This window comes from Pipistrellus kuhlii, unplaced genomic scaffold, assembly GCF_014108245.1.
Source record: "Pipistrellus kuhlii isolate mPipKuh1 unplaced genomic scaffold, mPipKuh1.p scaffold_m20_p_83, whole genome shotgun sequence".
Taxonomy (NCBI): domain Eukaryota; kingdom Metazoa; phylum Chordata; class Mammalia; order Chiroptera; family Vespertilionidae; genus Pipistrellus; species Pipistrellus kuhlii.
The window spans coordinates 358,212-385,477 of NW_023425588.1; the positions used below are offsets into that span (position 1 = coordinate 358,212).

At 46.0% G+C, this 27,266-nt stretch overlaps 1 protein-coding gene across 1 annotated transcript; it reads left to right on the forward strand.

The window, feature by feature from the left end:
• The first annotated feature begins 5,454 nt into the window (after nt 1-5,454).
• LOC118712133 (protein Shroom2-like) lies at nt 5,455-26,409 on the forward strand. Its single transcript, XM_036425636.2, has 4 exons — nt 5,455-5,458; nt 8,883-9,043; nt 20,125-20,397; nt 25,138-26,409. Exons 1-4 carry the CDS (start codon nt 5,455-5,457, stop codon nt 25,402-25,404), a joined length of 705 nt encoding a protein of 234 aa, XP_036281529.1. The 3' UTR covers nt 25,405-26,409.
• The last annotated feature ends 857 nt before the right edge of the window (nt 26,410-27,266 follow it).

The following is a 27,266-nucleotide window of genomic DNA, read 5'->3' on the forward strand; positions in this document are numbered from 1 at the left end:
ATAGACTTTTACTCCAAGCACCTAGACTCTCAAAGGATCTTAAATCCTCCTCTACCACTCTTGATTTCTCCAACCACCCCCTCCCCACCCTGTCCCATCTCCAAATCCAGTTGCTTGTCTCTGTTTTCAATTTTGAATCAGAGGAAGACAATTTCTACAGAGGGGGAAATAGAAACAGTGGGAGTTTCGGAGAAGACTACAGACTGCTGCTGTAACAGTCCTCCCTTTCAAAGGCTGAGTGTTGACCTGTGGAAAAATGACTATTAGTCAACCTGTAAAGATAGGGAGGAGGAAGATAAGGATGTGTAGGGAGATTTCTTCCGAGCTGAAAGCCTGGATAGCCTCCTGAAAGAAAAGATCTTTAATCCAGTTATAGATGCTGTTAGAATTGAGGATCAATAGATGGTTAATAATAACTTACACATTGGACTATGATGTCACAGGCAGGGACAGGGCCTGTAAATATCTCCACCCTGTGGTAATATCTCCAACTTTGGTAAAAGTTTCCAATTACCAAAAGAAATAACAAAGCCATAAATAAAAGTTCTTTGTTCCTTGAAATGTCACAAATTTATACCTTTAAATTAACCTTAGGTCTTTAAAATTTTAATTTAATATAGCAAATTTATAAACCAGAGCAAATGAAACCCTTACTGAAACAAACATACAAACAGAGAGAGAAATTTTTATTAGCTAAATGGGCTGATTCCCGCCACTGAGATAGAGAGCAAACATCTCTGAGAAAAATAACTCATCAGCACTGCTTAAGATGTTTACAGACCATCAGAACAGGACTGCCCTATCTTCAACAATTTAAACAACAGAAAGATAACAAATACTCCCATGCATCCATAGAATAAAACATAGAAATACAAACATAGACAAACAAGGGGACCCTAAGAACAGCCTTCCAACCCCGTGGAAGCAAATCCGAAAGCTAGATAATGGCCTCACACCGACCCAGTGGGAGTGACCCACCTTGTCTTAGATCATGGAGGGGATTCCACATCCCTCCCAGGAGGATTGGAACATCTTCCGAATCCTCCAGTCCATGATCTTTCAGCAATGCGTCCATCTAGACCGCACCGGGCACTACCAATATGAGGGGATTCCACATCCTTCTAGAGATGAGTTCACACAAGAAAGACAGAAACACACAAATACACAGACAACTACCATGGCCAGTCAGGCTTTCCAGGTCTGGGGTCCTTCACGGTATTTGGAATTCTGAATGAGCCCCCAAATGTTATGCCCAGATTTGTGTTTCCCAAAGACCACCAGGGAGCTGAGTCTGATGCAAAAGCTAACCAGAGCCCACCCCACATACACATACTGTCGCAGCGACAAGGTGGAAGAAGAGAGCAGGTCTCTGCTCTCAAAGGATATATAGGGGTGGTGAGGTCACTGCTTTGGCTGACCCCGATTGGGTGAGGGCTAGGGTCCAGTTACATAGTGACATAGTTATACAAAATGGAGGATGTAGCACAAGATGGAGTCAGGAGTTGGCCCTGCCCTGCCCCACAGTACAAATTGGAGTCAGGAGTTAGCCCTGTCCTGCCCTCTCAGTGACTGCCAAGTCACACAGGCCAACATGTGGCTATTTAAACTGCTCTTTGACAGGAAAGATTATTTGTCTCTTCTCATATCTCCCATCTGGGTAGCTCTCACAGCACATCCTAAGGCAGTCTGCAGACAGACTCCTTGTGAAGAATTGCATCAAATGAGGGCCTACATAGCCAAGGCACTGAGATCTGAGTAGTAAATGGAAGGTTTATTCATTCTCTCATCTCTCAGAGGTGCTGGGTACTGATTGAATGGCATGTGTTGGCACTTCAATAGGCGTCAGTGGATCCTAGAGTTGAAAGAGTTTTAGCAGGAGGAGGACCTCTCAGGGTCCCTCACTTCTTGGACATGAAAGATTGGGCAAGCATTTGTGATTCGTTATGAGTTAGGACACGTCTCCCTGTCACCCAGCGCCCCACTGACTGAGCAGTCACAAGGCCTAAGTAATGGGGGACGTGAGGGTCGCAGGGCCTTCCCTGCTCGCTGGCCGTCAGAGCCAGAGCCGCCTCTGTCAGACAGCGCTGCCATGTGGCCAGTATCACTGCCATTCTGAATTTTGCCCACACGGCCGCTTGGCTGTGGTTGTTTTCTGAAACACTCATTGCCGTGTTCAGGTTATTTTGATAACTGCCATTTGTCTTGGTGTGTACCTAATAGCCATTTTTTAAAAATCTGACTCCCCACACCAGTTGATACTGTCTGGGCTCTGACACTCGGCTGTTTCCTCAGCTAGTTTCTAAGTGGAGGCGGTGCCCGCAGCCTGGGAGCAGAGGGCGAACCTATCCTCTCAGGTCCCAGAGGGACGCTGTCCTCTGCCACATGGAGGAGCTGCAGCTTTTGGCTGGGAACACGGTCCTGCCCTTGGACTTCCCACCATGCATGGTGGGGACTGCGGCCCTGGCTGGCAAAGGCAAGGAAATGGGTGTGCGATGTTGGTTCTGCTCTGAAGCATTCACTGAGCCTGAGGGGCCTTCCTCCTGAGGACACGAGAGGAACATGGACAAGACACTTGCCACTTAGTACCCAAGTCAGGGTTGGAACAATTTACAGTAGGTTCTTGGGTTACATCGGAGATCCATTCCTACAGCGTGACTGTAATGTGATTTTCAGTAAAGCAATTTTTGCTGTTAAGTAGGAACCCACCTACATAAGCACCTATGTCACTCATGTGAAGCATATACACAGTAATGAAGTGAAACAGTAAAAAATAAAAAAATAAAAAATAAATTAATTAATTAAAAATAACAATTCCTGACCTTTACTTGTGGCAAATCCTAAATGATAAAGATGAAATATGCAAATTGATCATCATTATAACACACAAAATGGCTGCCCCCCCATGGACAAAGATGGCCGCCCCATGTGGACAGAAGATGGCTGCCACAAGATGACCAGCAGGAGAGGGCAGTTGGGGGAACCAAGCCTGTAGGGAAGGGCAGTTGGGGGTGCCCCAGTCACAGGAAAGAATAGTTAGGGTCAACCAGGTCAGTAGGGGAAGCCAGTTAATCAGGCCAGCAGGGGAGAAGTTAGGTATCAATCAGGCTGGTAGGCAAAAAAGGTTGGGTCAATCAGGCAGGCAGGCAGGCAACCAAGCATTTGGGAGCTAGCAGTCCCAATTGTGAGAGGGGTCCCAGATTAGAGACGGTGCAGGCTGCACTGAGGGATATACACCCTCTCCCCCCAATGCATGAATTTCGTACACTGGGCATCTAGTAAATAATAAAATAAAATAAAACATTAAGGAGAAAATAAAATGGTGGCATAAATAAACACCTAAATTGCTACCTCAGACAACAATTTCAAAACTATAACTAAAAGACAATCACCCAGAACCACGGGAAAGCTGGCTAAGTGGAAGTTCTACAACTAGAAGGAAAGAGAAAAGAGCATGGAGACATGCATAAGTGCAGAAAAGCTGAGGTACAGAAGCGCTCGAATTGGGCTAGCAGCAGGCTACTGGGCATGCTGCTTTTTTCAACCCAAAGGGAGACAAACTCCTAATTACTTTGAAATCCAGTTTCTGGGGAGATGCTGGGGACCCAAACTACTACAAGGAGAAGTTAGACTTTCTACCATTAGGTCAAAAAGTGAGGGTGGCTTGCTTGCAGAGCCGCACGCAGGAATCATTATTTACTGTGTGGGGGTGCAAGATGTAGGAATATGGAAACTCAAAGATGCAGAGATGGCTGACTAGCAGCCATCACTGTTTGCCATGCCCTAACCTAGTGACTCCCTGAGACACCCAAACAATCTACAAACCCATCCAAGATCTTAACAGCAGCTTTTTGCATATGGATGGCCTCCCCTATAACAGCTTAACCTAACAAACTGCAGCTTTGGTCAGACAGCTCCAAAACCTCCAAACCCCAAGCAAAGAGGAGAAAACTGTAGTTCTCACTGTAGCTCCAAGAGGGTGGCCTCAGACAGGGGCTGATCTGCACCCCACTGGAGGTCCATAAGCCAGTGTACCTAGTGGTCAGTGTGATACACCAGATTTCAACTCCTCACATCCATAAATCACATTCGGGAGGCAGACTCAATGAGCACCAAAGCCCCACTGAAAAAAGGCCTGCACCATAAGCGTGTCTGCAGCGCAGCAGCTCTTCCATTGTCACTGCAGGTCCTCACAGCCAATGGGCCTGGAGATCAATTCCTCCAAGTGCACCAACAGCAATCAAGGCTTAACTAAACCAAGACATCCCTCAAAAAGGTGTACCATGAGCATCCACCTCTGGTGATTGGGGAGGCTGAGCTACTGGCCCCTATAAGTCACCTACCACACAAAGCCACTTCATAAACAAAGGAAGCAGGCAAAATGCAGAGACACAAAAACATGTCACTAATGAAAGAAATGGAGGAAAGCAAATTACTGGACATAGAGTTCAAAACCACATTTACAAAGTTCTCAAGAATCTTCTAAAAACCACTGAGAAACTTGATGAAACCTAAGAGGAGCTTAGTGGGACCTTCAATGATCTTAATGAGAATGCCAAAGGGGGAAAAAATGGAAAAGGACCAACCAGAAATTAAGCATACACTATCTAAAAGAAAGAATAGACAGAAATTCAACTCTAGATCAAAGGACCCCAAGAATTAAACCAAAGATCTGAAATTTGAGGAAACAAAAAACACCCACTCAAAAAAACAAGAAAGAAAAAAGAATAAAAAATATGAAGATAGTGTAAGAAGGCTCTGGGACAACTTTAAGCATACCAACATCCAAATTATTGGGGTGTCAGAAGAAGAAAGAGAGCAAAATATCGAAAACTTATTAGAAGAAATAATGACAAAATTTTTCCTATCTGATGCAACAAATAGGCTTACAATTTCAGGAAGCACACAGAACCCCAAACAAGAGGAATCCAAAGAGGACCACACCAAGACACATATAATTAAAATGCCAAGAGCAAAAGACAAAGAGAGAATCTTGAAAGCAGCAAAAGAAAAACAGTTAGTTACCTACAAGGAGCACCCATACAACTATCAGTTGATTTGCCAACAGAAACTATGCAGGCCAGATGGGAGTGGGAAGAAATATTCAAGTGGTGAACAACAAGAACCTACAACCCAGATTACTCTACCCAGCAAAGCTATTATTCAGAATTGAAGATCAGATAGAGAGCTTCACAGACAAGAAAAAGCTAAAGGAGTTCATCACCACCAAACCAAGATTATATGAAATGCTAAAGGATATTCTTTAAAAAGAGGAAGAAGAAAAAGCTAAAGGTGAAAATGATGAACAAGAAAGTGACAACAAATGTGTATCTATAAACAAGTGAATCTAAAAATCGAGTGAATAAAAAATGATGAACAGAATGGACTGATTAATATAATAGAATCAGGGACATAGAAAGGGCGTGCTCTGACAATTATCAGGGAGTAGAGGATATGATGGGTGAGGGAAGAGATTGGACAAAAATCTTATACCTATGGATGAAGACAGTGGCAGGATGTAATGGCATGGGTTGGGGTGGGAAATAAAATGGAGGGGATCTATGGAAAGGGAGAGGAACACCTGTAATAATCTTGTCAATAAAGATTTGTTTTAAAAATAAAAATAAAAAACATAAAGCACATATGTACATCTGTCAAAATGACAGAACTTTATTTTATAAGTAAACTAGAGACCTGGTACACAAAACTTGTGCATGGGTGTGAGTTGGAGGTGGTCCCCTCAGTCCAACCTGGACCCTCCTTAATCTGTGACTGTTCCAAGGATATCTGAAACTGGCAGTCAGACATCCCTCTCACAATCCAGAACTGCTAGCTCCTAACTGTTCACCTCCCTGCCTGCCTGATCACCCCTAACTGCCCCCTCTGCCAGCCTCGTCACCCTCCAACTGTCTCCCCTCCCCCCCCCCTGCTGGCCTGGTTACTCACAACTGCTCCTCCCTTACTATCCTAGTTACCCAAAAGTCTGGTCAGATCCAACTGCCCCCCAACACCCCTTCTACCTGTTCACCCCTCATTGCCCCCTCTGCTGACTTGGTCCCCCTAATTGTCCCCCCTTCCTGCCTGGTCATCCCTCACTGCCCCCTAATGGCCTGGTCACTTCTAACTGCCCCCTGACTGCCTGGTCTCTCCCAACAAGCCCCCATGATGACATAATCACCCCACACTGCCTGCTGATCAGTCATTTGTTCATCTTTCACTAATCCCCTTGCCAGCCTGGTTGCCCCATGCAGCCTACAGTTCAGTTGTTATGGTGAGGGCATCATGACCAATTTGCATATTACCCTTCGGTAATCCAATGACTTCTTGATAATTCCCAGGCCCCGTAGCATGTCCTTGGGTGCAGTTCATCCCTCAGTCACAGGGGTTACAGGGAAAAGTGTCCTATCAGCTTGCTGGCTAATAGGTTACAAGTCTCCACTGGCTGGTTCCCGGGTTGCTGCCCTGGTCAGAGTCTCTTTCAACAGCACAGAGCTGGTCTCTTCAGAGGAAGGCTCTGGCCTTCCTGGGAGTCAACCCAGGGCTCATTTTATTGCCGTTGGATTGCAAGAGGTATTGTGTCAGCAAAGGTGTGGCTGGCTGGTTTGTTGCAAATGTAATAGTTATGTCATGAGCTTTGCCTACAGCACAAATAAACATTTGTGTGAAGCATATATGCATATTTTACAGGCATGTTTATGTGTGTATGTCTATGAACATAAATACATACTACCTAATAAAAGAGTAATATAAAAATTAGCCATCACTCTGCTATACCAACAAGTCATGCCCACAAGCCAATCAGAGTGATTATGCAAATAAACCCATCCAAGATGTCTGGGGCCACAGAGAGCTGGAGGGAGGCTTGGGTTTCCCAGGCAATGGAGGAAGCCAAGCTTTCCGCCAACCCTAACCAGTTTAAGCTTCCACTCAAGGTTACAAAGTTTCAATTATAGAAGGTAAACAAATCCAAACAGAAATGGCACAGCCATGGAGCTGGAAAGAGCAGGAGGCTAGAGTTGCCCCCAGCAATGGAAGAAGCAAAGCTTTCCACACATCCTGGTCAGCCCAGGCCTCTGCTTAAGAATACAAAGTTTCAATTATAGAAGGTACATAAACCCCAACAGAAATGTCTGCTGCCAAGGAGCGAGCAGGAGACTTAGCTCCATTCCAGGCTACAAAGTTTCAATTGTAGAAGGTAAATAAATTCCATATACCAGGGCCTCCACTTGGGTCGCTAGGGGGCGTGGCTAACCTGCAAACCACCATAGGCTCCATGCCCCAAGGGAACCCCCGCCCTGATCCAGGACATCCTTCAGGGCAAACCAGCCGGCCCCCACCCATGCACAAGGCCTCTATCCTATCTAATAAAAGAGTAATATGCAGATTGGCCATCACTCTAACACACAAGATGGCTGCCCCCATATGGACACAAGATGACCACCACAAGATGGCCAGCAGGGTAAGGCAGTTGGGAGGGACTAGGCCTGCAAGGGAGGGTAGTTGGAGGAGATCATTCCTGCAGGGGAGAGCAGTTAGGGTGACCAGGCCAGCATAGGAGGGAAGTTGGGGAGAAACAGGCTGGTAGAGGAGCAGTTAGGCATAATCAGGCTGGCAGCAGAGTGGTTAGGAGGTGATCAGGCTGGCAGAAATGGTTATGGGCAATCAGGAAGGCAGGCAGGCAAGCAGTTGGGAGCCAGCAGTCCTGGATTGTGAGAGGGATGTCCGACTGCCCATTCAGGCCCACTCCCATCATGAATGGGCATTCAGACATGCCTCTAGGGGTCTCAGATTTGAGGGGTGCAGGCTGGGCTGAGGGAACCCCTCCCTCTTCGTGCACAAATTTCATGCACTAGATCTCTAGTGTGTGTGTATAAGACAGAAATAGATTGTGCATATCAAAACAGCTATGAATTTGAAAAGATCAGTTAATTGTTGCAGTTTCCAAAAGCAAGTCATTCTTTTCTTGTTGTTGGATATTTTTCCACTAATTTTTAGAGAGTGTGGAGAGAAGAAAAGACAGAGAAACACTGAAGGGAGAGAAGCACATTGATTGATTGCCTTCTGCATGAGCCCTGACTAGGGCAGAAGAGTCTACAACCAAAGTAGGTGACCTTGAACAGAATAAAATCCAGAAACCTTTAGTCTGTGAACTAATGGTCTATCCACTGAGCCAAATTGGCTAGGGCATTTTTTTTTTCATGTTTCACAATATATTATTGATTTTAAAGGCTTTATTAATTAGTAAATTTGCAGCCTATGTTAGAAAGTTCTCTTTCTTTGTATGTGGTGCTTTTCTGAATTAAATAATCCATATAAAAGTATTGTTGCAACATAATATAAATATTTCCAAATAAAGCAGTGTATGAGAACATGCATTGTTTTCTAAAATGTTTGTGTAAGTTTTCATTTTTGCTCCAAAATACAGCCTGTATGGACTTGTATATCTCACGTCCTATTATGGGATGTGCCCGCATGTGACCTAATAGTTCCCATGTGTGCTTGGACTCAAGACCTGGCAAAAACCTAATTGTACTCCTTTCACTGGTGCCCTGTTCCACTACTGATGTTGGACTTTCCCTTGGTCTGGGAAGAGCACAGAGGGAACCAGATTTCCACGGTCCCTGAATTTCTAATTTATTGCAGGAGCTAGATTATACCTAGTTACCTTTATCCAAGTACCAAACCCTTATAAGTTCACTAGAGGCCCAGTGCACAAAATTGGTGCACGAGGGGTTGTCCCTCAGCCCAGCCTGCACCCTCTCCAATCTGAAATACCTCAATGAATGTCCCATTGCCTGTTTAGGCCTTATCCTGGTAAGATTGGGCCTAAAAAGGCAGTCAGGCATCACTCTTGTTGTGGGGTCAAACCCTGGATTCAAAATAAGAGCCAAGCGCTCCAGCGGCCGTGTCCTTGTCCACCAATTCCACATACTACAGCATGTCAGCACCCAAGGTGGAGCTGCTGATCAAGAAGGACCTGCAGGAGCAGCAGCAGCCCGAGGAGGACACGGGGAGTGACCTGGACCTCGACCTGTCTGTGAAGAAGGTAGGACAGCCTGGCTCCCCGGGGCGGTGCGCGCAGAGGCCAGTGGGAGCTCTGAACCACGTGGCGGGCATCTGTGCCTGCTTCTGTGCAAGGCAGTGTGCTGGGGCAGTCGTACTAAGCCCTGGGGTAAGTGCCCTGCTCTAAGATGGGGCATTTCCACAGCTTCTTTTGCCATCTTTGTGTAATGAGACCCAGTGTCACACTAGCTGATGGGCACCGTTCCCTTACTTTTCTTTTTAAATATGCTTTTATTGGTTTTAGAAAGAGAGGAAAGAAGAGGAATAGAGACATAGAAACATCAATTAGCTGCCTCCTGCGCAACCCCTACTGGGGATCAAATCTGTAATCCAGGCATGTGCCCTGACAAGGAATTGAATTGTGACTTCTTGGTTCATGGGTCAAGGCTCAACCACTGAGCTACACCAGCCAGGCATATTTTATTTTTTTTTTAATAAATTTTTATTGTTCATATTATTACAATGTTCCTTTACCACACCACCACCATTGCTCTCCTCCACCAGGTTTCCACCCCACCCTCTGCTCTTTCCCCTCTCCCCATTGTCCTCATCCATAGGTGCACAGTTTATGTTCAGTCTCTTCCCACGCCCCTCTTTCCCCTTTTCCCCAAGAATCGTCAGTTCACTCGCCTTCCATACCTCTGATTCTATTATATTCAACAGTTAATATTGTTCATCAGATTTTTTTTTAATTTCCTTGGTTTTTAGATTCACTTGTTGATAGTTACGTATTTGTTGTTCATAATTTTTATCTTTATTTACTTTCTCTTCTGAAAGAACCCCCTTCAGCAATTCATATAATTCTGGTTTGGTGGTGATGAACTCCTTTAGCTTTTTTTTATTAGTGAAGCTCTTTATCTGGCCTTCGATTCTGAGTGATAGCTTTGCTGGATAGATTATCTTTGGCTGTAGGTTCTTACTATTCATCACATTGAATATTTCTTGCCATTCCTGTCTGGCCTGCTTGGTTTCTGTTGAGAAATCAGCTGACAATTGTATAGGTGCTCCTTTATAGGTAACTACCTTCTTTGCTCTTGCTGCTTTTAATATTCTGTCTTTGTCTTTTGCTCTTGGAATTTTAATAATGATGTGTCTCGGTGTGGTCTTCTTTGGATTCCTTTTGTTTGGAGTTCTGTGCGCTTCCTGGAGTTGTAAGTCTAATTCTTTCACCAGGTGGGGGAAGTTTTCTGGCACTATTTCTTTCAGTATGTTTTCGATATCTTGCTCTCTCTCATCTTCTGGGACCCCCATAATTCTGATGTTGGTTTGCTTGAAGTTGTCCCAGAGGTTTCTTGCATTATCTTCAATTTTCTGGATTCTCTTGCTTTCTAGCTTCTGTGGAGGAGTATCTTCTGGCTCTTTATGTTCCAACACTTTGACTTGATTCTTGCGATCTTCCATTCTGTTTTTTGGGACTCTGTATAATATTATTTATTTCAGTCAATGTATTTTTTGTTTCTTGTTGATCCCTTATCATTTTTTGTTGATTCCTTATTAATTCTAGTTGATCCCTTTTAATATCTTCATAGGTCTTATCCATCTTTTCCAGGAAATTCTTGAAAAACCTTATAAGCGTAGATTTGAACTCTATATCTAGTCACTTTTTGTCCTCCATTTCTTTCATTTGTGATCTATTTCATCTCGGCATTTTCACAGCTTTCCTGAGTTGGTAGCCTTAAAAGTCTCTGTGTTCTAGTTTCTTGGGATATATTCCTAGGAGTGGGATTACTGGGTCAAATGGGAGTTCCATTTTCAGTTTTTTGAGGAAACTCCACACTTTTCTCCACAGTGGTTGCACCAGTCTGCATTCCCACCAGCAGTGCACGAGGGTTCCTTTTTCTCCGCAACCTCGCCAACACTTGTCGTTTGTCGATTTGTTGATGTTGGCCATTCTGACAGGTATATGCACCCCTATGTTCATAGCAGCACAATCTACAATAGCCAGAATTTGGAAACAGCCTAGGTGCCCATCATCAGATGACTGGATCCAAAAACTATGGTACATCTACACAATGGAATACTATGCTGCCATAAAGAAGAAGGAATTCTCATCATTTGCAGCAACCTGGATGGAATTGGAGAACATCATGCTGAGTGAAATAAGCCAATCAATGAAAGAGAAACACCACATGACTTCACTCATTTGTGGATAATAAAGAGCATTATTAACTGATGAACCAAAAGATAGATATAGAGACAGTAAAGCAACAAGCAGATTATCAAATTACAGCGGGGAGGGGAGGAGGATCTGGGGGAGATAATAGATCAACCGAAGGACTTGTATACATACATATAAGTACAACCAATGGACATAAAACTATGGGGAGGGAGGGGATATGGGGGAGAGAGGGAGGGGGGCAAAAAAATCATTAAAATATGTAAAAATAAATTAATTAATTAATTAAAAAAAAAGTCTCTGTGTTCTGCTTGGATGGGGCGGGGTTTCAGGGTGGAGCCTGCAGCTTTGGCTTCCGTCAGCCCCGCCCTATGCGGGTCCTTCAATTCTCGCTGCCAGCGCCTCTGAGAGAAAGGTGCCCTCGATTTTCGCCTGCTGCCAAACAGTCTATACTCTCCCCCAATGAGCCCGGTATTGTGGAGGTGGCGTTCAGAGCAGTCTGGAGCCCCTGTCTCCTTCCTGCCAGGGCAATCCGGAGGCACAGCCAACCGTCCCTTCTCTGCCTGCAATGTGCGCACCGCTGGGACCTCCTTTTGCCACTCCCCCAGAGTTCCACCTTACAGCCCAGCTCCCTATGGATGAGCCTGGGTCCCCAGGGTCTGGACTAGAACTGGGGTTCAGAGCATTCGGGGGCCCAGCACAGTTGGAGTTTTATCTCCTTTCCGCTAGGGAACGCCCGCCAGGCACTCAGCCTCCCTCCTCTCCGGCTCCGTCCTCTCCAAGCGCCTCGTGTCTCCGTACCTTAAGCTTTTCCAGCTCCTCCACACTTCTTTCTGGTTTTCTCCTTGCTTCTCGTTGTAGAATTTCCAGTCAGTCAACTTTCCTGTAGTTCTGGATAATGTCCATTTTATATTTTAGTTGTATTTTATTGAAATTGTTGTGTGAGGCTGCGACTAGGTGTTTACCTGTCAGCCATCTTGGAACGACTCCAGCCAGGCATATTTTAAATTCAGCTGATATGTCTCTTTATCCTGATTAAAATCTGGGGAAATAATTGTCCGCCCTTTAGAATATCAGATTCACTTGTTTCTAAGCAGATGATCCCAACTCCAGCAATGGGCTACAAAGTGCTTGCTTAAGCAAATAACGTAGTTGGACCAACTCCAAGACACTCCCTCCCAAATCCCCCAACCCCATCAACTTGGGGATATGGCCATGGACAGAATCAAATAGAGCACCTTCCCTGGGAATTTTCACAGGACAGGTGGGTGGCAGTCAGCACATAGACAAAAAACCATACTACATGAAACCAGCTCACATGCACTGCCCAGCCTGGCCTATAACCTATGAGTGTTGGTAAATTGTATTGAAACATGTGGGCTAGTGGCTCTCATAGAATAGCGGCAGAGCTGAGTCCTGGAAACAGTATCCACATGTCCAATAAAGTCTGAAACACTTACTATTTGGCTCTGTACAGAGCAAGTTTGCCAAATTATTTATTATTATTATTATTATTATTATTATTATTAGAGGCCTGTTGCATGAAAATTTGTGCTGTCAGCCCGACTTGCCCCCTATCACAATCTGGGAGCCCTCAGGGGATGTCCCAGGTGGGCCTAAGCTGCAGTCTGGCTTCCCTCTGCAGGAGGTGAATGAGCCTATCAGGTAAATGAGCCATCACTGCCTCCCATTACCCCATTGCTCTGCCACAGCCCTTCTCAGCCCTCACAGCTGCCTCAGCTTTGTCTGGGGCATGTCCAGAAGATGTCCTATCTATCCAGTCAAATTATTATAGCATATTAACTTTTATTAGTATAGATTATTATTTGTTGTTGTTAATCCTCACCCAAAGATATTTTTTGTTTGATTTAGAGAGAGTAGAAAGGGGAGAAAGAGAAACATTGATGTGAGAGATATATCAATTGGTTGTCTCCTATATGCACTCCAATCAGATCTGGGAACAAACCTACAACCCAGGTATGTGCCCTTGACTAGGATTCAAACCTGTGACACTTTAGTGCATGGGCTGACTATTGACCCACACTGGTGAGGGCTATATTTTTAACCTAATTTATTGGGATAATTGGTTCACAAAACCATATAGGTTTTTAGTATACAGCTCAATAAAACATCATCTGGATCATGTGTCCATCATTCCAAGCAAAGACTCTTTCTTCCCTCTCTTTACCCACCTCTGCCCACCACTAAACCCCAACCTCCTTTCCCTCTGACCATTACCACACTGTCATCTGTGTATATATGTTATGCTAGAGGCCCAGTGCATGAATTCATGCACCATTGAGATCCATTTGGCATGGCCTATGAGATAAATCCAAAACTAGCTCTCCAACATCCGCAGAGGGTTCGCAGATCGTGAGAAGGAGCAGGCTAGGCTGAGGGAACCTCATGGGTGCACGATTGGGACCAGGGAGGGGTGGGAGGTTGGCCAGCTCAGGAGGGGCCATGGGAGGGCTCCAGGGTAGGTCCAGCCAGTCTCACTCAGTTCCAATAGACTGGACCAGCAGCAAGCTCACCTACTGGTCAGAGCATCTGTCCCCTGGTGGTCAGTGAACATCATACCAACTGGTCATGCATCTGCCCCTTGGTGTACATCATAGTGAGCAGTTGAGCAGCCTTAGCATATCTATAATAATAAAAGTATAATATGCTAATTAGATTGGACATCATTCCAACATCCTTCCAGACGAAGCTGGGTGCAGAGCGAAACCCAGGTCCCAGCCCCCAGAGGGAAGCCAGTACCAGCAGCTGGGGAAAGGACTACTCTTGCATAAATTTCATGCATCTGCCTCTCATCCTTTATACAGTAGGTCCTCAAGTTACATTTGAGATCCATTTCTAAAGTGAGATATAATATGATTTTCACCATAAGTCAGAACCCATCTATATAAGCACCTTTGTTACTCGTATGGAGCACATACACAGCTGTAATGAAGTGAAACAGTAAAAAAATTTTAAAAGAAGAAAGAAAACAATTCTTGACCTATACTTGTGGTAAATAAATAATAAAAAATATAAGTCACATATGTACATACTTTGAAATCTGGAACTTTTTTTTTTTATAAATAAATGGGGAATGGTGACTTAACCAATAAAACAATGTACATCAAGTCCAATGTAATCTGAGAACTACATGTAATAAAAGCTTAATATACTAAATGTTCAGTCATCCATTCAAATGTTCAATCCATCAAAGTGTAGTCCTAACTAATACAAAAGTAATATGCAAATTAACCATCACTCTGCTACATCCACAAGCCATGCCCACCATCCAATTAGGAGCGAGTATGCAAATTAACCCAACCAAGATGGCTGCAGCCATGGAGAGAGTAGGAGGCTTGGGTTTCTCCAGTAATGGAGGCCCAGGCCTCCACTCAAGGCTACAAAGGTTCAATTATAGAAGATACATAAATCGCAACAAAAATAGTGGCAGCTATGGAGCTGGAGAGAGCAGGAGACTTGAGTTTCCTTCAGTGATGGAGGAAGCCAAGTTCCCGCAGTTCTGGCCTGTCTTGATCTCCTCTGCTCAAGTATACAAAGTTTCAATTATAGAAGATAAATAAATCATCACAAAAATGGCTGTGGTCATGGAGCAAGCAAGAGGCTTGGCTCCGTTCCAGGCTACAAAGTTTCAACTATAGAAGATAAATATATCCCAGATACCAGAGCTTCTACTTGGATTGCTGGGGGACATGGCCAGCCTGCAAACCACCAGAGGCCCCTCACCCATACTGCCCCATGCCACAAGAAAACCCACATCCTGATCCAGGACATCCTTTGGGACAAACCAGCTAGGCCTCACCTGTGCACTAAGCCTCTATCCTATCTAATCCTTGCTAGTAAAAGAATAATATGCAGATTGACCATCACTCCAACACACAATATGGCTGCCCCCATGTGTCAAAGGTCCTGCCTCCATGTCAACATAAGATGGCCAGCAGTTAGGAGGGACCAGGCCTGCAGGGAGGGCAGTTGGGTGATCAAGACTTCAGGGTAGGCCAGTTAGTGTTTGACCAGGCTGGCAGAGGAGGAAAGTGGGGATGACCAGGTCTTTAGGAAGTGCAGCTGGGGAGGACCCAGGCCTGCAGGAGAGAACAGTTGAGGGAAACCAGGCTGTCAGCAGAGCAGTTAGACATCAATTTGGCATGGGAGTGGTTAGGGGATGATCAGGCTGGCAGGCAGAAGTGGTTAGGGGCAATCAGGAAGACAGGCAGACAAATAGTTGGGAGCCAGCAGTCCTCTATTGTGAGAGGGATGTCCAAGATTGGAAAGAGTGCAAGGTGGGCTGAGAGACACTCTCCCATCCCCATGCACGAATTTCATGCACCACTAAACAGCAGATACTTGGACCATAGGTTAGCTTGCTGCAGGTCAGGACTGAGCGAGAGGGCCGGACATTCCTTGGATGACTCCTGTGGTCCCTCCCCCTGGGTAGTCTCCCATGTTCCTCCCCAACCCCAGTCATGCACCCACAGGGTCCCTCATCCTGGCATGTGCCCTGTGCCAATTTCAGACCCCTTGGGGGATGACAGAGGTCTGGTTTTGGCCCAACAGCAGCACGATCGGTCATTATAAATACAAACTGACCACCAGGAAGCAGACTCTCAACACAGGAGCTGTCCCCTGGTGGTCAGTGCACTTCCACAGGGAGAACACTGCTTAGATAGAATTTGGACTCATAGCTGGCACACCTGTAGTGCTGAGAGCCTCTTTTGCCTCTATACAGGGGTGTAGAACTCAATCAGAGAAGGGGCCAAAATCTAAAATCCAGCCTAAATCGCGGGCCGAATGGTTTACTGAACAGTCATAAACTGACAATGTTAACCAGAAATGTGAATTTAAAATGAGTGGAACAATCTTTTCCTTAACAGTGCTGTTAACCAACTCACATGCTATCAAGCAAAACAGTAATATTGGTATCAAGCAAAACAGTAATATTGGAATGTACCTAAAATGCTCATTGTTTTGTTTTCTGGCTAGATGTCTGACACCGTTTTCCCCGGATCAATGAGTCAATGTTCGGTTTTATTTCTTGGGCTGTAGCAACCCGCAAAACAGCATGGAGGTTGTCATCGGTAATGTGTGATCTGTGCTTGTTTTTGTTCAGATTCATTATTGAAAACATCTGTTCACAAAGATAGGTGCTCCCGAACATGGATAGAATACGGGTAGCATGAAGTCGGAGCTCTGGCATTGAGACAGGGGGCAGTAGAGGGTAGAAGTCCTCAATTTCAACATCCTGAAACCTTGATTTCAGGCCACTGTCAGACTGAAGCTCGATTATCTCCATCTGAAGGTGATGGGGCACATTGTTGACATCAACTGTAAAAGGATTGGCAAAGATGTCAAAGCCTGAGTGCTGTGTTCTAAAGTCAGAGAAGCACCGCTCAAATTCACTTAGTAAATGGCTAACTTTGGTAGCCAACCGACTGCAAGGAAAAGTACCAGAAATAGTGGTTGAGATACTCAAACAAACGGGAAAGTGGGCAAGATTGTCCTGTTCCAGTTGGGACTTCCATAGTTGAAGTTTACGCTGGAATGCTGTGATCATGTCAGACATCTTCGTGATGACTTGTTTGCGTCCCTGCAGCTTCAGAGTCAGTTGGGCAAGATGCTCGCAAATGTCACACATCATAGCAAAATCACATAGCCAGGCGGGATCTGACAGTTCAGGCAAGGGCTTTCCTTTACTTTCCATGAAAAGAGCAATTTGTTCTCTGAGCTCAAAAAATCTTTTGAGGACTGCGCTCTTGCTCAGCCATCTTACTTCTGTGTGCTATGGCACGTCTCCATGCTCTGCACCCACCTCCTGTAAAAACTGCTGGAACTGGCGATGATTCAGGCCACTTGCCCGTATAAAGTTAATAGTTTTAATGACTGTGGTCATTATGTCATTCATGTCCAGAACTTTTCCACACATAGCCTCTTGGTGGATAATGCAATGATAAGTAATCAAGGGTGTGTGGCAGTGACTTCTTTGCATTCTTTCCTTCATTAGTCCAACCAAGCCTTTCTTTTCTCTGCACATTGAAGGTGCGCCATCGGTAGTTAGCCCCACCAACTTTTCCCAGGGTAATTTAAAATTATTTATAGATTTCTCCACAGCCTCAAATATATCTTTACCAGTCGTCGTCCCATGCATGGCAGCTACATCCAAAAGTTCCTCAGTGACAGAGAGGTCCGTCTTCGTAGCACGTATAAAGATGGACAGCTGCGCTGCATCAGTGTTGTCTGTGCTTTCATCGATAGAAGTGAAAAAGCGAGATAACTGCATGGCTGTTTGGCCAGCTGTGATGATAGATTTCCTGAGAGTTCTTGAACTCTATCTGCAATGGTGTTTCTTGACAAACTGACATTTTGAAAACTCTGTATCTGGTCTGGGCATACTTGCTCACACACTTTTAGCATGCATTGCTTCAAAAAGGCACCCTCTGAAAAACACCTTGAAGTACGGGTAATTTCTTCAGCCACTATAAAGCTTGCTTTCACTGCAGCATCATTTTTCACTGTAGCCTTTGTAAACATTTGCTGCTGTGATTGTAGTTTGCCTTTTAGTTCTTTAACAATTTTATGCTTTTCTTCCAAAGTATATTTGCCATACTTAACATTGTTTGTTGTCAAAACGACGACGTATATTGTACTCTTTCATCACCGACACTGTCTCATAACACAATATACACACTGGTTTGCCCTCTCTAAGCACAAACATGTATTCATTTTCCCATTTGTCATTAAATTGTCTGCCTTCACCGTCAACTTTTCTTTTCCTGGACATTTTGGGATCAATATTGGCAGTAAAAGATGTAGTTTATTGGAAATCTGCGTTAGAAGGAAAAAGTTGAAAACTGCACAGGGATAGCTTGATTTGGCAGATGGAGTGGAGAAAAAAAAAGTCAGTCAATAAATGCCTGGCTGGGTACAGATAGCAGATTCTGTTGCGATTTTTATGCCTGCACTTTATGCCAGGAACTGGCAGCTTCTGCTGTGTATTTTTTATGCCCGCACACTCACTCCCTCCTCTGCTCTGCCACCCGCACAACCACATCGGATGCCGGACTATAGGTCACGCCTCCTGAATCTCGCGTGACTTGTTATCTATGCGCATGCGTAATAGATAGCAAGTACAGCGGCCGGCGGGGCGGCCAGCGAGATCACAAGCCTCCTATGTCACCACGCGTCATTGTGATGGAACGCAGCGGAGTGCAGTGATGACAGCACGGTGCAGGCCACATTGCAAGGCCTGGCAGGCCGGATTTGGCCCGCAGGCCTTGTGTTTGACATGTGTGCTCTATGACAACACAAAGGATTTCTGATTGTCAGCTAAATGAAGCAGGCCTAAGCTATCAGTTGGACATCTCCCAAGGGTTTCTGGACTGCCAGAGGGCACAGGCCAGGCTGAGGGACCACCACCTGACTCCACAAGTACATGGATTTCATGCACTGGGACTCTAGACATTAGCATATTACACGTTGGTTGGTTGATTGAATGACTGACTGCTTGACTGGACACTTAGCATATTAATCTTTTATAATATAGGATAGAATAGTTTTTGGTTATTTCCTTTACTTATTTCATTCAATGCTTAATGCCACCTTTTATTTATATTTATTTTTTAATCCTCACCCAAGGATATTTTCCCATTGATTTTTAGCAAAACTAGAGGAGAGAGGGAAAGACAGAGAGAAACAATGATGGGAGAGAAACACATCCATTAGTTGCCTCCTGCACAAGTTCTTACCAGGGCCCAGGCTGGGGAGAAGCCTACAACCAAGGAATACTGGAACCCTTTGATATATAAGTCAATGCTCTATCCACTGAGTCAAACTGCTGAGGGCTTAATGCCACTTTTTATTAGTGGGTAAAACAGAATAGTTTATGTTAATCTAGTTTACATTAGAAAATTAGTCCTTAATTTGCATTTTGGTCAAGTTGAAATCAATAGATTTTTAAGTTCATTGACATTCCTTTATTTGTCTCAAGTTTTCATTACTATACAGAGTACAATTTTTAAATAAATTATTTTAATGTATTTTTATTGATTTCAGAGAGGAAGGGAGAGGGAGAGAGAGATAGAAATGTCAATGAGGAGAGAGAATCAGTAATCAGCTGCTGCCTACATGCTCCTACTAGGAATGAAGTCTTCAACCTGAGCATCTGTCCTGATCAGTAATGAAAACCTTGGCCTTCTGGTTCATAGGATGATGCTCAATCACTGAGCCACAATGGCCAGGCCAAGAATACTCTTTAATCATGGAATTGAGTACCTGGCATAAGACTCGATTCCTTCAGTACAAGTAAGCCTTGAATTTGGGAATTTCCAAAGTATGAAACATAAAGATTCACACAGACCCTGAGAATTCCTATAGAAATTCAAGTTGAAATGAGGTTTACCATATGTAGCCCAAAGGGACCCATTCATGCACAACCCAATAAGACTTAAGAAGATGAGCACAGGTTTATTTTATTTCTAAATTGTCAGTGATTTAACTGGGAATAATTATTCTTTCTCTTGTAAATGCTGTTTGTTTTTTTATTTGTTAATCCTCACATAGGATATTTTTCCCATTGCTTTTCAACCAGACAGTTGAAAGGGGTGAGAGAGAGAGAAAAACATTGATGTGAGAGTGGTACATAGATAGGTTACCTCCCACATGCACCCCAATTGGGGGCAGGGAGCAAACTGCAACCCAGGTATGTCCCCTTGACCAAGAATTGAACCTGAGACCTTTTGGTGCACAGGCCAACATTCTAAGAAGCCGAGTAACACCGGCCAGGGATGTTCAATTATTTAATGATCACACAGGTAAAATGAACTTGCACCCAGTGGGGCTGACTTCTACAAGCCAAAATCCTGCAGTGCCCCCAGAGCACTGGATAGCCCAAAGTGTGCCCTCCTGACCCCGTTTGCACGCCGCCCTGTGCCCCGCAGCAGGAGCTCATCGACAGCATCGGCCGCAAGCTGCAGGTGCTGCGGGGCGCGCGGGAGAGCCTGCTGGAGGACATCCAGGCCAACAGCGCCCTCGAGGACGAGGTGGAGGCCATCGTCAAGGACGTGTGCAAGCCGAACGAGTTCGACAAGTTCCGCATGTTCATCGGGCACCTGGACAAGGTGGTGAACCTGCTGCTGTCCCTGTCGGGGCGCCTGGCCCGCATGGAGAACGCCCTCAACAACCTGGACGACAGCGCGTCACCTGGCGATCGGGTAAGTACAACCAATAGAACCTGGAAATTGGGAGGGCAGGGGGTTTGGGGGAGTTGTAGGAGGATCTGCAGGGAGGTACTTGGGGAATTGAGTGAATGCCTGATGGTGCAAGATGCTATGACACTCACCTGATATAACATGGTAATGGCATGGTCCTCTGGGTATCAGACTGCACTGCCCGCCCAGCATCCCAAGGTCCATTGCAGAGATGCAGAGTAGGTGGGCCAGCCATTATCCCCTCAGCTATGCAAGGCTGAGATTACTCACCATCTCATTCCATCCCCTCATCCAACACCACTCAGTGGCCAGGTGTGAGCATAGTTAGTAGTGAGTGAGAACCTCATGTCAGGCAGATGTGCTAATGCAGTAAAAAGGCTTTCAGAGGCAGATGTGATAATGCAATAAAATGCATGGTGTCAAGTTATAGAAGGTGCCTTTCTGATTCTAGGTAGAAAATGAATATGTGAAAAGAGTTGGGGAAAGTCCCACACCTGATCTCAGAAGGTTTGAGGCCAACTGCTTTGAATCTGAACCAAATTTGTAGAATTAATTACAATCCACTTTTCTCTGTTTAGAACCCACCAGCTTTGCTTTGCCTCTTTTCATCCAAATGCATGGTCCTTTATTTCACAAGTGCCTGAGGCCATAGTGTCCCTGTGAGGTGGGTGGGGTACATCAACCCCAAGCCATCTACAAGCCAGAAGCAGGCTGTTTGCAGTTGAATGTCAGCTCCCTTTCCCTAAGCTTTTCTGTATGTCACCTTTTTTGCAAACTGCAGCCTCACTCTGGATGCCTGCATGCAGTTCTGCAAAACAGCAGGATGGCAGGGAGCGTGTGTCCAAAATCCCACAGAGGGAAAGTGTTCCTGACACCCCTGACTGACAGGAACATGATGCATTTGTCTCCTTCTTTCTTCTGTTCTTTACACTGGGAGGGTGTAGAACACAAGTTCATGCTCTGCAGACACAGAGGACAAGAGTAAGAGTCATGTTCTGGGAGTAAGTGGTCTGTGCCCCATAGCAGATGCTTGTAAGGGGAGAAGGAACCTCTTCCCACAGCATTGCATTTCTCTTCAAACTCCCTGCATCCTTGTCTACAACAACTCCAGGCTCTGGGTCCTGCTGTGAGGAGGGTTTAAAATTCTGCCCTGGATTTCTTTAGAATGTATCCCCTTTGCCACAATGTTGTCATGGGAAGGATGCTAACACAAGTAGGATGACTAAGTCCTTGGCACCTTTTTTTAATTGCTCGTATATTAGAAAAGCAACAAACAAGGTATGAAAGCCACAGCCAGCATAGCTAGGGTTCAGGATCTGGAGAAGAGCTATGCACAAGGCAATAGACAAGAATTATGAATTTAGAAATCACAGGGGACCAGGTGGAATACCTTTCTCTAGTGGAAAGGCTTCACTGGAGCCCAGGCTTTTATTCAGTTTTAGAATACACATCTTGCCCTTAATCAGGCAGGCAATCTAGTAGTAAACAGGCTATCTTAAAGATCTATAAATATTAGTAAAGACTGACTTTGAGACTATTTGGTCAGGTGGCTTGAGCCACCATAATCTCAACAATCAGTGCATAGGTTTTAGCTCTTGCTAAAACTCAAGGTCCATCAGTCTTCCAAGTCCCCTGTTTGCACTTTTATAATGGTATAGACAACGAATAGCTTCCAGCAACAAGGGTTTTTTGTTTTGTTTTTTGTTTATGAGTGTGTGTATATATAATATGTATATGTACATGTATAATATATATACACTGAGTGGCTAGATATGTGTTCAGAGATCATAATAATCTGGCTACTCAGTGTGTGTGTGTGTGTGTGTGTGTGTGTGTGTGTGTATGGGTACCAAAAGTATTCTAGACTTTTGTTGGAGATCAACCACCTATTTGCCCTGAGCTTTCTACCAGCCAGTGCAAAGGGAAAAACTAATCAGGTGCACGATTTATAATATCTTTATATAAAATAAATGAGGTACTCAAGAGAAGTACATGCATAATAATCTGGCCACTCAATGTATATTTCTTATATATAAAGAGCTATTATGAAAATTGTCATCACGCACTTATGCTATCATGCCGTAATGGCTCAGACTTTCAACACTGAGGAGAGAAGAATAGAAACCAGTCAGGCTGTAGCTGAGGAGAGGGACAAGCCATCAACCCCACAGTCCCAAGTGCCAGCAGTTGCACATGCACCTGTAGCCCAGGAGAGGGACAAGCCACCTACCCCTTGGTCTTTGCTGCCAGTGGCTGTATTTGCAGCATAAGAGAGGGACAATCCACATGTCCTAAGGTCCCAGCAGCTGCAGTTGCATCCCAGGTACAGCCACCCACCCACATTCTCCTGTGGCTGTGGCTGGCCCAGGCAAAGTCAGAGGGAGGGAAGCACAGGTCCCAGGAACCTGCAATGAGCCAGAGGAGGGAATCCTGGATCCCAGGAGCAAAGCAGAAGCAGTTAGTGTTGATCAGGTGGGTAGCAGAGCAGATAGGAGCAATTAGGCAGGCAGGCAAAGGTAGTTAGGGGCAATCAAGCAGGCAAGCAGAGGGGTTAGGGGCAATCAGGCAGGAAGGCAGGCAAGTAGTTAGGAGTAAGCAGTCCCAGATTGTGAGAGGCAGTCAAACTTCCCCTGAAGGGTACTAGATTGTAGAGGGTGCAGACCAGGCTGAGGAACAGCCCTCCTGTGCACCCTTCGAGAGATATACAACTGCCCATTTAGGCCTGATCTTACCAGGCAGACATCTCTCTCACAATCCAGGATTGCTGGCTCCCAACTGCTCACCTACCTCATTGCCCCTAACTGCTTTGTCTGTCAGCCTGATCACACCCTAACCACTCCTTGACAGTCTGTTTGCCCCTAACTGCCCTCCCCTGCAGGCATAGCCATCTCTGACTCTCCTAAAGGCCTAATCATCCCTAACTGCACTTCCTTGAAGACCTGGTCACCCCCAACTGCCCTGCCCTGTAGGCCTGCTCACCAGCCACTTCCCTCCTCTGCCACCTAGTCACTCCTAACTACCCACCCTTTCAGGCTTCGTTGCCCCATCTGCTCTCCTGTGCAGACCTGGTCCCTCCCAACTTTCCTCCCCAACTGGCCATCTTGTGGCTGCCATATTGTGTCCACATGCAAGCAGACATTTTGTGTGTTGGAGAGATAGTCAATTTGCATATCTCCCACCCTGATCTGGGACACCAGATGGCTGCCACCTGTGCACCAGGCCTCTATCCTATCTAACAGAGTAATATGCTATTAACCATCACTCTGCTACACCCACAAGCTATGCCCACCAGCCAATCAAAGCAAGTATGCAAACTAACACCAATCAAGTTGGCTGCGGCCACAGAGACCAGGAGGGAGGCTTGGATTTCTCTGGCAATGCAAGAAGCCAAGCTTTCCACCTTCCCTAGCTGGCCTAAGCCTCCACTCAAGGCTACAAAGTTTCGATTATAGAAGGTAAACAAATCCAAACATAAATGGCATCAGCCACTGAGCGAGCAGAAGGCTTGGCTCAGCTGCAGGCTACAAAGTTTCAATTATAGAAGATAAATAAATCCCAGAAAACAGGGCCTTCACTTGGGTTGCAAGGGAGTGCCACCAGCCTGCAAATCACCACAGGCCCCTCACTCAGGCCCCAAGGCAACTCCCACCCTGATCTGGGTCACCTTTCAGGGCAAATCAGACAGCCACCACCTGTGCGCCAGGCCTCTATCCTATCTAATAAAAGAGTAATATGCAGATTGACCATCACTCCAACACACAAGATGGCTGCCCCATGTGGTCGAAGATCCACCCCCTATGTGGACACAAGATGGCCACCACAAGATGGCCAGCAAGGGAGGCAGTTGGGAGGCAATCAACCCTGCAGGGGAGGGCAGTTAGGGGTGACCAGGCCGGCAGAGGGGGGAAATTGGGGACAAACAGGATGGTAGGAGAGCAGTTAGACATCAGTCAGGCTGGCATGGGAGTGGTTATGTGGTGATCACAGTGCCAGAAATGGTTAGGGGCAATCAGGAAGGCAGGTAGGTGAGCAGCTGGGAGCCAGCAGTTGTGAGAGGGCTATCCTAGATTGAAGAGGATGTAGGCTGGTCTGAGGGACACCACCACTATCACCACCACCCCCTATGTACAAATTTTGTGTACCGGGCCTTTAGTTACTCTAATATTAGATAGGATGCAGGCCTGGTGCACAGGTGGGGTCCGACTTGTATGCCCTGAATAGTGTCTTGGGTCAGGGTGGGGTTCCCTTGGAGCCTGGAGTGGCCTGAGTGAGGGGCCTGTGGTGGTTTGCATGTTGGCCACACACGCCGGTGACACAAGTGGAGGCCCTGGTATCTGGGATTTATTTACGTTCTACAATTGAAACTCTGTAGCCTTGAGGGAAGGCCAGGGGTGGCCAGGATGAGCAGGTCACCTTGGCTGTCTCTGTTAGGAAGTCCAAGTCCATGTGCAGCACTGAAGGTGGAAGAGGCCTTCTAAAAGCATTGAAGGGGCTAAAGAGAGAAGCAAGGGTGGGCCTGCTGTAGCCACAAGTGCTTGCCAGTCACACTCAGAACTCAGTGCTGTTCCATAAGATCTGCATCACTCCAACCCCAGAATTTTGGTATTTCCAGGGTATCAGGGTGGCCACTGCTTCTGATCCTCACTGGCTCCTCTCTCTCTCTCTCTCTCTCTCTCTCTCTCTCTCTCTCTCTCTCTCTCTCTCTCTCTCTCTCTCTCTCTCTTTCTCTCTCTCTCCCCACAGCAATCGCTGCTTGAGAAGCAGCGGGTCCTCATCCAGCAGCACGAGGACGCCAAGGAGCTCAAGGAGAACCTGGACCGCCGGGAGCGCGTGGTGCTGGACATCCTGGCCAGCTACCTGAGCGACGAGAGCCTGGCCGACTACGAGCACTTCGTCAAGATGAAGTCAGCCCTCATCATCGAGCAGCGGGAGCTGGAGGACAAGATCCACCTGGGCGAGGAGCAGCTCAAGTGCCTGGTGGACAGCCTGCAGCCCGACAGGAGCAAGTGAGGGCCTCCGGGCGGAGCCGGCCTGCGCCGCCCTGGCAGCGGACCCCAGCCTGGCCGGTGGCCCCAGTGAGAACCCTCTCAGAGCGACGTGGCTGTTTGAAAAGCGATAACTCGTGTTTGTCTGGGGTGACACGTTGGGTGTTTAGTTTCCCTTTGGATGCTGAGCAGAGTGGCTCCCCGGGGGGTGTTGTCCTTCACAAGGAGCCCCATGGGGCACGGGCCCCGGTGGCTGGCGAGCTTCTGCCCCGGAGCCCGCAGGCTGTCCCGTCCCGCATGCAAGGGCCCCTTGGCAGCGATCGCTCTGGCCTCCTGCGTCTCCCGCTGCCACACCAGCCATTGGGCAGCGCTCAGCGAGTCCCCGGGGTGCACAAGAGAGGACACCCGGCTCACGTCTTCTCTTGTGATCCACGAGGGGTGTGGCCTGCCACGTTTATCCGTGTCTGTCCAGTGCTGTTAGCTTTCACTGTCGTTCATACAATGTGCTCTCTGACCCGGCACAAACCTGTGATGATGATGATAGTGATAATTTATTAACATAGTTTTCAAGTGGTTAGAGACCAACTGTGAAATGCATAGCCTTTGTGTTGGGTCGCTCATTAAAAGTCGTGTGCATGCTTTCAAACCCACGCACCAAGCGGACGGCTTCAGTCCGTCTCACCTGGCGGCGCGGGTCAGGCGTGTTCCCGCAACGTGAAATGCCTGGTCACAGGTGTGTGCGGTAGTCCTGTGTTTGCTAGGTGTTTCCTGAGACCAGTGGACCGTTCTTAGATCACTTTCTCCCCAAGCATTTGTGTCGTGTGCATATGGTCATCCATGGGAAGTGGCTCCTTTCCTCGGTTTGCCTCTTGCAACCTGTCAGCATGCCCCGAAGGCCCATCCGGTTTCCCAAGAGCCCGCCTCCGGGCTTCCGGGGGTCCCTCTCCAGCTTTGCCACAGAGATGACCGGTTCAGGGCCCTTTTTATTGATTGACATTGCAAGATTCTGAAGAGTCTGTTCACTTAAAAACAAACGCTGTTATGGTGTCAGTTTGCAGTTGCAAATCAAGAAATGATTTGCAAATCACATGTGACAAAGTAACCCTCTCCAGAATATGTAAATAACTACACAGTTCAACTGCAAGAAAAACAAAAGCCCAGATGAAACGTGGGCAAAAGATTTCACCAAAGAGGACATGTGTGTGGCAAGGAAGTGCAGGAGAAAGATGACCAACCGCCGATGGTTGGATAGGTGGTGGTTTGCTTTGAGTCTCAAAAATTCTATGAGACAGAAATGAGCCAAAGCAAGGCTGCTTTTAACTCATGGGGAAGTCAAAGAAAAGGGTCTTTCAAGACAAGAACAGGCAGTAAGCTCTTGTTTGCAAGTCTTGTGGTGGCTCTAAAGAGTTTAGGATGAATTAAACTTCATCCTAGTTAAGTAGCATAGGTATGGCTTTAGAACCCACACTGGGTTTCTGTCTAAAGGTTTATACTTTGCTTCTGCTGGTGGCAATTGTAGGAGAGGTTTTAGCAGATAACTTTACAGGTGCACTTTTAATAACTTGATGCATCAAAATGAGTATCAATAGGAGTTAGAGATCTTTTATTTTAGGTCTATTTTGTTATTCATTCCCCTAACTTCATTCATCCCTGGGCTTGACACAAATGGCATTACTTGGATCTCGGGTCTCTGTTTTCCTGACTAGGATTATTTAGGTATTTATTCTCTGGTTACTGAGGGGAGGTATAAACTATTAGTCCTCAAGTGTTCTGAGTGAGGGAACATAGGCCTTGCAATTCACTAGCTGGCTATAAATTCAAATTCTTTTGTTTTGTTTAATAATCATGTTTCAGTTTTCCCATTCCACTGGCCAAGAATTTTCCTGG

Excerpts from the sequence above, each read along its gene's own strand:
- LOC118712133 (XM_036425636.2), top strand. Across the intron at positions 9,044-20,124 it reads TCGACCTGTCTGTGAAGAAG|CAGGAGCTCATCGACAGCAT; the intron begins GTAGGACAGCCT and ends TGTGCCCCGCAG. Across the intron at positions 20,398-25,137 it reads GCGCGTCACCTGGCGATCGG|CAATCGCTGCTTGAGAAGCA; the intron begins GTAAGTACAACC and ends CTCTCCCCACAG.